The sequence below is a fragment of the Rhipicephalus sanguineus genome, chromosome 6 (genome assembly GCF_013339695.2).
Source record: "Rhipicephalus sanguineus isolate Rsan-2018 chromosome 6, BIME_Rsan_1.4, whole genome shotgun sequence".
In the NCBI taxonomy this organism is placed as follows: domain Eukaryota; kingdom Metazoa; phylum Arthropoda; class Arachnida; order Ixodida; family Ixodidae; genus Rhipicephalus; species Rhipicephalus sanguineus.
This window is the reverse complement of record NC_051181.1, coordinates 168,220,191-168,232,666: the sequence shown is the minus strand read 5'-3', so window position 1 is coordinate 168,232,666 and position 12,476 is coordinate 168,220,191. Positions and strand designations below refer to the sequence as shown.

The 12,476-nt window shown below is 48.3% G+C and overlaps 1 protein-coding gene and 1 long non-coding RNA gene across 3 annotated transcripts in view; one reads left to right on the top strand and one right to left on the bottom strand.

The window, feature by feature from the left end:
* Positions 1–12,476, top strand: part of LOC119397704 (intermembrane lipid transfer protein VPS13A) — a 1,038,245-nt gene that overhangs the window by 1,006,603 nt on the left and 19,166 nt on the right. Inside the window, exon 77 of the mRNA XM_037665124.2 lies at positions 535–683. Within this exon, the coding sequence (XP_037521052.1) occupies positions 535–683 (149 nt within the window). The remainder of the gene's footprint in view (positions 1–534; positions 684–12,476) is intronic.
* LOC125759061 (uncharacterized) lies at positions 10,188–11,039 on the bottom strand. 2 transcript variants are annotated; one of them, XR_007416669.1, is made up of 4 exons: positions 10,975–11,034; positions 10,791–10,867; positions 10,371–10,719; positions 10,188–10,222 (listed from the first exon to the last, which is right to left on the bottom strand). It is a non-coding gene; the product is annotated as an uncharacterized LOC125759061 (long non-coding RNA). The 2 variants fall into 2 exon arrangements; XR_007416668.1 differs by having other exon boundaries at positions 10,371–10,867; positions 10,975–11,039.

Sequence of the window (12,476 nt, the reverse complement as noted above, 5' to 3'; positions counted from 1 at the left end):
GCCTGCAAGGCTGTCAGTAGGCTCTTCCCTTGGTTACTCGATAGTGCTGCAGGCACGCACACCCTCTAATCATTCTTGCAGTAACCCTTCCTTTGACGCAGTCCACGACTATGGGTTGACAAAGGCATGTTTGTTGGCCATCAGCCTGTGGTGCCTTTCCTGCACTGTCCGAGAGGCATCAGATCCAGCCATGGTGCCCTTTCCCAACTGTGCTTGTAGTGTAAGCCTCGCACAAACACGTCTCTACAACCAAAGTGCTCTAGAACTATTCGTAGTGTTTCAAGAACGTGATAGTAAATAATTTCTGCTTGGGGTTTTACTCTGCCGTCTTGAAAAACCTTTGACAAGGCCTCGAAGGTCATTGAATGCCCTTGGAAATTTTGACTTGAAACCGGTATGAACCTTCTCTAGAAATTTGCATTATGTTTTGTTGTTAATGTGGAGCCTCTTGGTGGCGACTGCATAATGCATGGATGCAAGCGTTCGTCGGCTCACAGAGGGATGTATATGAGGCAAATGTTTACATATTTGCAGGGATTAAGGCCTTTTTCCCAGTACCAGGCAACAGGGTACCAGCTCCTCTTGCAGCTCAGCAAAGGCCATTACTCAGAGACTGACACTTACTGGGCTCATGCACCACTTGGCAGCAGCGACGGGGCCAACATTGTCATGATTACAGACAGGCAAGTGTCCTCAGGCATGACTGTGAGAGGAAGGTGCTTTTACTGTTCAGAACGTCTGCTAAGCATTGATGAAATAAAAAATGGGACTTGAGCATCCTAGTTGACATCAAGTGAAAGACCTGCGCAGGACAGAAGCGGTTAAAATGGAATCGGCTCGCACGAGGCAGGGCCAAGAGGCCTTCATCCCGCAGTGGATTAAAACAGGCTGAGAATGTTGATGATCGTGATGTAAGTGTGCACGGATGATGAACAAGTTACTAAAGTTGTCAGAAACTGGTGGTATCATAAGTGGTCAAGACGGGAATGAAAGCATTGTTACAGCAGTGCAGTCTCTCACTTACTCACGCAAAACACACAGGGACTAGAAGAGACGAGGACAGGCGCAATCTAACAACTGATTTATTTTTCAGAATACATACATATTTAACAGCCCACTGTTCTGCTCGATCAGGTTAAAAAATATATGACAAGCACACACAGCATCACATGATCACATGCCTTAACGTTCTGACATCAGCAACAACTCTTTTGCAAGCAGAGAAACCGAGGGGTGGCTAACACACTTATCTTTGTGCCTTTCAATGTGGTAGGCCTCCGCTATCTCCTTACAAGTTTTATTTCGATGCCTGTATACAATAGTGGTACTTTCGAACCAAGGTGCGCATGCACACTCGCTACAATGCAGCGCTAAATGTGTGCTAGGACGACCTTTCCGACTGGAAATGTGTTCTCTTAGTCTAGTGTTAATACACCTACTAGTCTGCCCTAAGTACACATGACAACGGAATGTTGTATACTACATTGATGGCACAGTCGACAAACTGGTGCGTGTGTTTAATACTACAAATGCCTTGTGCACTGTTCAGTCTTTCACATTTTTGATTAACCAAGGCACATACACCTCCGATCTTGTTCTTGGCCGAGAACACCGCCTTAGCATGATACTTTCCTGCTACTTTTTTTATTCTATGAGACAGCCCGTGCACATAAGGAATCACTACTACGTGGGAGCTAGAAACAGCCTGCCTTCCCTTTTTCAAGGATGGCTCGTTTTCCTGTTTTAGCTTTCTTAAGAGTCTGCTGCCATTAGCTTGCAACACCGACACCGGGTTTTGACCAATCAGGTGTAAGTGCACAGCTTTCATATCTAGCAGTGAATTTAAGACGCCACGTCATCTTGCTAGCCAATCCCATACGCTTACAGCTTTGCTTTACAACAGTGTACACGGGCGGGGAACTGGCTAAACTTTTATCTGAATCACATGAAATATTTTAAGGTCACTGTGCTACAGGTACGAGAGAACAGATATACCACATCCTTGTTACTTGGAAAGCACCAGAAGGTAATGATGAAAAATTATGCTTTAAAACCCTCATATAAAGTAAATTCTTCCATATTAGGTTGACCATTGCACTGTAGAGAACGTCATTTCCTTTTTAATAGGTTTCAATCATGAAGCTAATACAAAGAAAATAGCTGTTGGAAAAATAACCTGGGTGCATTTAGCAGAACACTTGAGTAATCTTTTTGCCTGCAGCCACTGCACAACGCTACTTATGTGGTTCTAGAAAACCAGAATGCTGAAAGATGCTGCAGAAATGTGCTATGCATTTTTCATAGCACTGGGCCAGTGACACGAAGTAAGCACACTACACCACTGCAGGGTCCGAGCAAAAAACAACTTTTATTCAATTCAGTGTTTATTTATCTTTAGAAGAAAAAAAGAAAGGAGCAGTCACAAAAAGCTACTGCAATGAGTAGCTTGACAAAAATATAATAATAATAAGAAACAGATTGAACAAAAAGGTACGCAAGGAAGAATGAAACACGCTCGTAGAAGATTGTTGAACATAAGAGGAAAGCTTGGTGTATAAATAGCTTTAGCTCAATGAAACAGATTACCCAAAGAAAAATGATAATGGTGAAATAGGGCTACACATATCGCAAACATTGAAAGAATTTGTACAAATAGAGAGCCTAATAATGTGAATAATGTTGTAGGCTATTTATATGAACAGATCACGAAGCTCTTTTAATGTTAAGTTCGCAATATCAGCACCATTTTTTTGTTGCAACCGGTTTAGCAGTGATGGTAGCTGGTAGCGAAGCATTTGTAGTTGGTACGACTTGGTGTTACTTCCCACTGCTCCGGATTATGTGTGTTGTATGCAACTGCATTGGTCTTAAGATTGGCTATGTTTGGCAAAGTGTTGTCCTGGTTTTTTATGCATAATTTGTAACAACATCATAGCCTGTATTCGTAAAGTGATGGAAGTCTTACGAAGGCGTATTTTTGCAGACAATTGAGCTGTATGTAACAAATGGGGCATCTTACAAGTTAGTCTGACAATTTGCTTTTGCAGTTGAAATAATTTTATAATATTAGCATTTGCGGTTGTGCCCCGCACAAGAGCACCATAGTTCAGAGTGGAACAGAATAACAAGTTATAAAGGAGTAGATTTACGTTAACCAGAAACGCTGCACAGTTTTGCTGCAAAAGCCCAATAGTATGTGAAAGTTTTTAAATCAAGAAATCAGCTTGTGCATCCCCTGGCATTGCAGCAGAAAAATATATGCCTAGGAGTTTTGAAGGACTGAACGTATTCAACTGATGTACCATTGATAAATGGCGGATGCCCAAGACACTCCTCACGACGTGGATGAAACATGAAGGCTTTCGGTTTTGCGACATATAAACCCAAGTGATTTTGTATGGACCATTTCTGAATTAAATCAAGAGTGGTGTTGGCATGATTTACCAAGTCACGAGCGGAGCTACCAGAGAAGAAAATGCTCGTGTCATCAGCATAAATAACATACTTTACCCTCTGGTCAGTGCTGATAATGTCATTGATATATAAAAGAAATAAAAAAAAGGGCAGCTTCGCATAGGGGTGCCAAGCCTGAAGGAAGTGCTGGGTGGCCTTCTCTTTCTTCTTCTCTCATGTTCTCTGTTTTGTCTGCCTTTATTGTCTCTGTTTGACATCTCACCAGTATTGACATCCCATCAGTATTGACAGGAGAAGTAAAGAAAGCCCTAAAGGGAATGCAAAGAGGCAAAGCAGCTGGTGAGGATCAGGTAACATCAGACCTGTTGAAAGACGGTGGAGAGATTATGTTAGAGAAACTGGCCACCCTGTATACGAAGTGCCTCTCGACAGGGAGGATACCAGAATCTTGGAAGAATGCCAACATCATCTTAATCCATAAGAAAGGGGACGTCAAGGACCTGAAAAATTACAGGCCCATAAGCTTACTGTCCGTTGTCTACAAGCTATTTACAAAAGTAATTGCTAACAGAATTAATACGACATTAGAGTTCAATCAACCAAGGGACCAGGCAGGATTTCGTACAGGATTCTCAACAATAGACCATATTCATACTATCAATCAGGTGATAGAGAAATGCGCGGAATACAACCAACCCCTATACATAGCCTTCATAGATTACGAGAAGGCATTTGATTCGGTGGAGACATCAGCAGTCATGCAGGCACTGCGGAATCAAGGCATCGACGAAGCCTATGTAAACATAATGGAAGAAATCTACAGCGGATCCACAGCCACTATAGTCCTCCATAAAGAAAGCGACAGAATCCCAATAAAGAATGGCGTACGGCAGGGAGACACGATCTCTCCAATGTTATTCACCGCGTGTTTACAGGAGGTTTTCAGGGCCCTAGATTGGGAAGAGTTAGGGACAAGAGTTAATGGAGAATATTGTCACGTGGTCGTGACGTCGACGAAGACAGCAGTCGGCCTTTGCAGGGTGAAACTGTTTATTTGGCCGAACTTGTGGCCGGAAAATGAGAACTAGAACTACAGCAATACATGCTGTACAATGATAGCGGCGAACAGGGCGTCGTCCGTCGATCAACTGACAAGCGATCAAGCGCGTCGGCTTTTATACAGTCGCTATCGAACTTTCCAGCAATATCGCTGGTGGCGGCGTTATCTCTAGACAAAACTGGAACATTCGCGTGCGGGGCGCAATCTTAACAAACCGATCTACTACAATCGCGACGCTTCTAGAACACTACTTCGCGGACAGCATCGAGCGTTGATAACCGTCCCTGCCGGTCAAACCCGAATACATCAAAACAAGGCAAGAAGTGGGCGTGGCATTGCCCCCCTCTGAAAAAACATCGTCCCGATGCTTATGAAAGAACATAGAAGAGAAAAAAAAGCAAAACAAAACAAGTGCATACACAAATAAATTACAATAACGAAGGAAAAAATAGAGTCCCCAGGCTCGCTAACGCGCAAAAAACGGCTTAAGGCGCACGACATGGACGACTTCAGGTCGCGCACGGCGCCGCTGAGAGTTCGTAATGCCGTCAGGGGCAACCTCATAGTCGAGTGCGCCGAGGCGTCGAAGTACCCTGTACGGTCCGAAGTATCGTCGAAGAAGCTTCTCACTAAGTCCTCGTCGGCGTATTGGCGTCCATACCCATACACGGTCACCGGGTTGGTATTCCATGTGGCGTCGTCGAAGGTTGTAGCGGCGGCTGTCAGTTGTCTGCTGATTCTTTATCCGTAGGCGGGCGAGCTGTCGTGCTTCTTCGGCGCGCTGTAGGTAGGTGGTCACGTCGATGTTTTCCTCGTCGGTCACGTTTGGTAGCATGGCGTCGAGCGTCGTTGCCGGGCTCCGTCCGTAGACCAACTTGTATGGCGTCATCTGCGTCGTTTCCTGTACGGCCGTGTTGTACGCGAAGGTCACGTACGGAAGGATGGCGTCCCACGTCTTGTGTTCGACGTCGACGTACATGGCCAGCATGTCGGCGATGGTCTTATTTAGACGCTCGGTGAGGCCGTTGGTCTGTGGGTGGTACGCGGTGGTGCGGCAATGGCTTGTGTGGCTGTATTCCAAGATCGCCTGAGTTAGGTCAGCCGTGAACGCCGTACCTCTGTCGGTGATGAGAACCTCTGGGGCGCCGTGTCGAAGGACGATGCTCTCAACGAAGAACTTGGCTACCTCAGCGGCACTGCCTTTGGGCAGTGCTTTTGTTTCGGCGTAGCGGGTGAGGTAGTCGGTAGCCACGACGATCCATTTATTTCCGCAAGTCGACATTGGGAACGGCCCCAGGAGGTCCATCCCGATCTGCTGGAATGGTCGCCGAGGAGGCTCGATCGGCTGAAGGAAGCCTGCTGGTCTTGTGGGCGGTGTCTTCCGTCGCTGACAGTCTCGGCACGTCCTTACGTAGCGAGTCACGTCGGCGGCAAGGCGCGGCCAGTAGTACTTTTCGTGTACTCGTGCGAGCGTTCGGGAAAGTCCGAGGTGTCCAGCCGTCGGGTCGTCGTGCAGGGCATGCAAAATTTCTGGTCGCAGTCCCGAAGGTACAACGATAAGGTAGCTGGCTCGGGCCGGAGAGAAGTTCTTCTTTACGAGGACGTTGTTTTTCAAAGAAAAGGATGCCAATCCTCGCCTGAATACTTTTGGGACAACGATGGTCCTGCCCTCCAGGTATTCCACTAGACCCTTCAGTTCAGGGTCGGCTCGCTGTCGTTCGGCGAAGTCTTCGGTACTTATGGCTGCCAAGAAGCTGTCATCATCCTGGTCGTCGGGCGTTGGTGGGTCGACGGGGGCACGAGACAAGCAGTCGGCGTCGGAGTGTTTCCTTCCGGACTTGTACACGACAGTAATGTCAAATTCTTGAAGTCTCAGGCTCCACCGTGCGAGGTGACCTGAAGGGTCCTTCAAGTTAGCTAGCCAACACAAGGCGTGATGGTCGCTCACAACTTTGAAGGGCCTGCCGTAGAGATAGGGGCGAAACTTTGACGTAGCCCAGATGATGGCGAGGCACTCCTTTTCTGTTGTGGAATAGTTGACCTCTGCTTTAGACAGCGACCGGCTAGCATAACTGATAACCCTTTCCAGTCCGCCCGCCCGCTGCACAAGGACGGCGCCGAGTCCTATGCTGCTTGCATCGGTGTGAATCTCCGTATCGGCGTATTCGTCGAAATGCGCAAGTATCGGAGGTGTCTGCATGAGCGTCGTTTCAGTTCATGAAATGCTTCGACTTGCTCTGTTTGCCACCTGAATTCGACGTCGGTCTTCGTGAGCTGCATTAGTGGCTCGGCGATCCGTGAAAAGTCTTTGACAAAGCGTCTGTAATAGGCGCACAAGCCGAGAAATCGGCGCACAGCCCTCTTGTCGGTGGGTGGCGGGAAAGCGGCGATGGCAGCTGTTTTCTGCGGGTCTGGGAGCACTCCAGTCTTCTTGATCACGTGACCAAGAAAGAAGAGCTCCTCGTACGCGAAGCGGCACTTTTCTGGCTTCAGGGTGAGCCCGGAGTTCTTGATTGCTTGAAGTACGGATTGAAGTCGCTGGAGGTGTTCGTCGAAGTTCGAGGAATACACAACGACGTCGTCCAAGTAAACAAGGCAAGTCTGCCTTTTCAAGCCAGCTAATACAGTATCCATGACTCGTTGGAAAGTCGCAGGTGCCGAGCAAAGACCGAAGGGCATGACCTTGAACTCGAACAGGCCGTCCGGCGTTATAAAGGCGGTCTTTTCTCGGTCTCTCTCGTCGACTTCAATTTGCCAGTAGCCGGTCTTGAGGTCCATCGACGAAAAGTAATTCGCGTTGTGGAGTCGATCCAGGGTGTCGTCTATCCGTGGGAGAGGGTATACGTCCTTCTTTGTGATTTTGTTCAGGCGACGATAATTGACGCAGAAACGTAGGGTCCCATCCTTCTTCTTCACTAACACCACGGGAGACGCCCACGGGCTGTTGGACGGCTGGATGATGTCGTCGCGTAGCATTTCATCGACCTGTTTCTTAACGGCCTCCCGTTCCCGCGTCGAAACCCGGTAGGGACTCTGACGGAGTGGTCGAGCATTTTCTTCTGTTATGATGCGGTGCTTAGCAAGGGGCGTTTGTCGGACCCGCGACGACGACGAGAAACAGTCCCTGTATTCCTGCAGAAGGCGTCGAAGCTGTTGCTGTTGGCGAGCGGGAAGACTTGGGTTCTGTAAGGAATGTTATTATAGTTCTTATCTAATTTTTCTCCTTTTTTATTTTTTAGCCAGCGTCGTGTAAACCATTTACATTATAAAGTACAGTGTGGCCAATCCCCCTTGTGGGTATGTGCCAAGATCTAGGCGACAAGACAAGACAAGACTTGGGTTTACGTCGAAGGGTGGCTCAGGGATCGTCGTCGTAGCTTCGTCAGAATCTGAAAAGGCAAACGCATCGCTGACGGCCAAGATTTCTTCGATGTATGCAATCGTCGTGCCCCTGCTCAGGTGTCTGTATTCCTGGCTGAAATTCGTTAGCATCACGCTTCCTTTCCCTTCATACAGCCGAGCAATGCCTCTTGCGACGCAAATGTCTCGGTCTAGCAGCAAACCCTGATCGCTCTCGATGACACCTTCGATGCATTCAGCCGTTTCGGTGCCGACGGGAATTATGATGCTGGATCTAGGAGGAATGGTGACTTGATCCTCGAGCACGTTCAGGGCATGTTGACATGTGTTCGTATCCGGTGGTGTCGCTTTCTCCGACGATAGGGTTATCGACTTGGTTCTTAAGTCGATGACGGCGCCGTGGTCACTTAGGAAGTCCATTCCAAGTATCACATCCCTCGAGCAGTTTTGTAGGATTACAAAGCTCGCAGGATAAGTCCGGTTGTTGATAGTGACTCTCGCCGTGCAGACACCAATCGGCGTTATTAGATGGCCTCCAGCGGGACGGATCTCGGGGCCTTCCCAAGCAGTCCTAACTTTCTTCAACTTTGCTGCGAACAGCCCACTGATGACGGAATAGTCGGCTCCAGTATCGACGAGAGCGGTGACGTTGTGGCCGTCGATCAGAACGTCGAGGTCGCTAGTCCGCCGCCTTGCGTTGCGGTTACGTCGCGGCGTCGGGTCACGGCTACGTCGGTTTGCACCGCTGATTCCGCGTTGCGTCGTCAGGTCTGCTTCCGGTCGCAAAGTTTCGTCTTCAGGACGTCGATCGGCGTGCGGCGGGGGCTGGGAACTTCGTCGCGGCGTCGTCGTCGACGGCGGAGGATCTTCAGCATTTCGTCGTTCAGCAACCGCACCTCCATCGGTTGCTGCCCTTAGTTTTCCGGATACGGGCTAGGCGACCGGCCCCGGTTTGGGCCACTGTACTGCCGGCGGTGCGGTGACATGTAACGGCCGGGCGACGGCGAGCGGGAAGGTCGTCGTTCTTGCCATTGTGTTCCGGTGAGGTAGTCGTCGATGTCGCGAGGCCGTTCGCCTGGCTGCGGGCGCGGCGCGTTGACGGCGAATCCGCGTAGCCCCATCTGACGGTACTGGCAGCGGCGGTACGTGTGGCGGGCCTCCCCGCAGTGATAGCAGAGCGGGCGGTTGTCAGGGGCACGCCAGACATCGGTCTTCCTCGGGGTGTAGCGCTGGCCGACAGGTTGGCGGTAGGGCGTCGGTGGTGACGGCGGCGTCTGGCCGACAGGTGGACCGTAGGGCGTCGGTGGCGGCGGCGGCGTCTGGCGACGGTACTGCGGCGGTGTGTCGTCTTGGCGTGGGCGTGGAGGAGGAGCATGACGGCGGGCTGCAGCAGCATAGCTCATAGCTTGCGGCTGCGGCTCTACTAGCTGAGGCGCACCGAGTGAATGCTGGATCTCCTGGCGCACGACGTCGGCGATGGAATCTACTTGAGGTTGCGACGAAGGTAGAAGTTTTCGCAGCTCCTCTTGCACGATTGCTCGAATCGTCTCACGCAGGTCGGCGGATCCTAGCGCTTGAACGTCGGCGTACCCAAGCAACATTTTATCCTTGGCAAAATGTCGGCCTGACGTCGCTGGCCAACTGCACTGTCGTTGGCCCAACCTTGGCACCCGATGTAGGGCCGGTCTCGGGGATTGACATTGGCCTCATGTGGGCCTGCGTCGGCACCCAATGTAGGCCCGTCCACCGTGGCCGACGAGGCCGAGTGCATGCCGCTCGCAGGTTGACTAATGCCCGACCTTACATAAGCGTCGATTTACCGACGGCCGTGGGTCGGTTGCGGACGTTTTTCGCTAGTATTGCTCTGCTTTTTTTTTTCTTTTTTTTTTGTGCGTGTTCTAACAAAACGCATCAATTGTTTTTCTGGTGTGTTGATGCGTGTCGTATTTAATGTGAACGGCAGTTTATAGAGGCGTTTAACTCTATCTGAATTAATTACGGGCAGAGTGCACATGTAAGACGGAATTAAACGCCTCTAACGGTCTGCACTTGTTAACGTGTTAATACGTAACACACAATAAAAGAAAGACGTGAATATAAGTTTTCTCTCTTTAGATCTTTATTTTGCAATTGTATAGATGCACTAATTTTCCATGCAACATTGTTCGCACGGTGCGTTTGCATCAGCCCTTGTGCAACGCAACCGTACAGTCCATGTGATCACGGCATGATAACGCTGACACATATAAATATAAAGACGGACGGCATTCCTGTTGGATCGGCTCCCTTCTTTCGGCCACTTCTCGTGCTCTTGGCCCTGAACCGTGCGCAGATGCGACGTTTTACCGTCGAAATGTTAGACTTGCATTTTTCTTCTGTCGGGAAAAACTGAAAGAAACAACAATGAATAATACTGTGAGAAAGGTAGACTATTTACTTGACCAGTTGCACAGACATGTCGCGTCTAGAAACTCTATTCACACAACTAAACAAAATAATTTTGTCGCTGCACAAATAAGAAAAACACTGCACTTACAATAAATGCGAGTGTGCTGAAATTCCGAGAAGTGCTTCAAGCTCCACAGCGCACAAACTAGATAATATGTGGAGAGAGGATGGATCGAGGTTTTCGTTGTTGGCTATGTCACTGGAAAACAAATGGTACAATAAATAGATTAATGAGAACACAATCTTACCTTCAAAGCAGCCGCGGGCCAGTCACATATTGTGCAGTCGGCATTTACAGCACACCTGCGACCAAATTCAATGTGAAAAGCGATTGCGTGAGACTTTCATAACCAAGCATGCATCTTACCAGAGTTCTTTTCAGTTGGCGAGAGCAGCGCAGCACGCTATTCACACTACAGTCCTTGTTGCAGGGTTCCCTAGAGAAAACGGCAAAATATGTCACGGTCTTACAATAAGATGCCACAAATAAAAAACAAGAAAATCTGACATATTTGCCCGTCAACGAAGTCTTGGGTCCACAGACAAATATAACCGCCGTTCGCCTGAACATTTCTGATCTGCCAGCTAGAAGAGACGACCAGATTGACGCATCAATTGTGCAAATAAAATTTGATTTTGTCGCTAGACAAAACTCACCATGCGATACAGCGAGGAAATAAAATGCCACTTACGAGTTCGCTTCAAATCCTCGGCAATGGGAGAAGGCCGCCTCCAGGATCAAGGCAAACGAAATGCTTGCCCGTCTCTGTGCAGTGTTTCAGTCAGCACGTCCTCGCTCGAAAGAGCTACAATTTGGCGGGAACTGACGCATGGAGCTTGCTCCCCTCCCCAGCGCTGTGGCAAAGAAAAAAAAGAAAACGCGAGAGGTGCGGGGTCCGGCGCCCCGCTATGGTAGCCCCGCTGCACGCCCCGCCTCCCTCTTCGTTCCTCCTTTCAGGCCTTGTCATTCTTTCTGGGAGAGAGATCTCACCACTTTTTTTTTTTTCGGAGGAACGCACGTGTTGCTTAATCAGCTCTTTCGGGTGAGAAAAAAAAAGGAGCGGGAAATTTCAACTGAAGCACATGCCTGAACATTTTAGGGCAGCGCTAATGCGTGCAAGAAGCGGATCGAATTTGAATTGAACCGTTTTCGTTGTTAACACAAAATATCGTTGGTACTCTAACATTAAAACAAATTAACATGAAAACCATAAACTGAGCATCAAGTAGAAATTTTAAAACTCTTCAGTGTGTGCGGACTATCGAATTCTGGCTCTGCAACGACGTATAGCTTATGACCGTAGAAATTATTGTATTTTTACGCTAATTTCGTGTTTATTTGGGCATAGATGATATTTTGAAATATTCGTATTAACGCATATGGGCTATTCCCGAAGACCGAATCAAGTATGACGATATTCGATTCGATATTCCAAATGTTCAATCTTCGCACACTTCTATATTTAACCATTATATCTGATGTCCCCCCTTTGTCATGCGGCTCGATCAGATCAATCATATATTTATATTCATGACAGTGCTAAAGCGTGAGCACCGTGCTAGCGTTCCAGAAGTGCCGAACTGTCCCACTTGAGCTCATAGACAAGGCGGAGGCGGGGATGATAATTTTCCGTGGACAGTTCAAAATCGTAGATATTTTAATAGAGCCTAGCGCGCTATAGTATCACGATCAAAATTACATTTCTGCTCGGCACTCGCATTTATTCCCATTTATTGCTGTTGTTCAACTCAAGTGCTTTGCATCTAATGCATGCAAAGGCGGTACGTTTTCTTGAGCTTCAAGCAGAAACCTTAAACGCTCAGTACACTTGAAAAGCACTCATGTCGTACCACTGTACATTGAGCATATAAGTGCTTCATCATAAGAGGTAGGGCTTGATCGGTACTCATGACAATGCGGCGGAGGATTCTCGGCGGCCCGATCGCTAAAGGTTGCGAAGTTTCTTGCGAAACTGGTGAAAAACTTCGACATTTAAATTCCGCCCCTAACCAACTCCGTAATTGTACCTTTTCATAGTCAAATACTTAACGTGCACATCAGAAATATTCGGCTGGATTCGGGAATGCTGAGGCACAGCAAACACAACTTTAGTGCTGGGGTTATTGATTGGAGCAGAACTGCAAATGCGACATCATTCTTAGACAGATGGACATTTAATAAGCTGCAAGAACG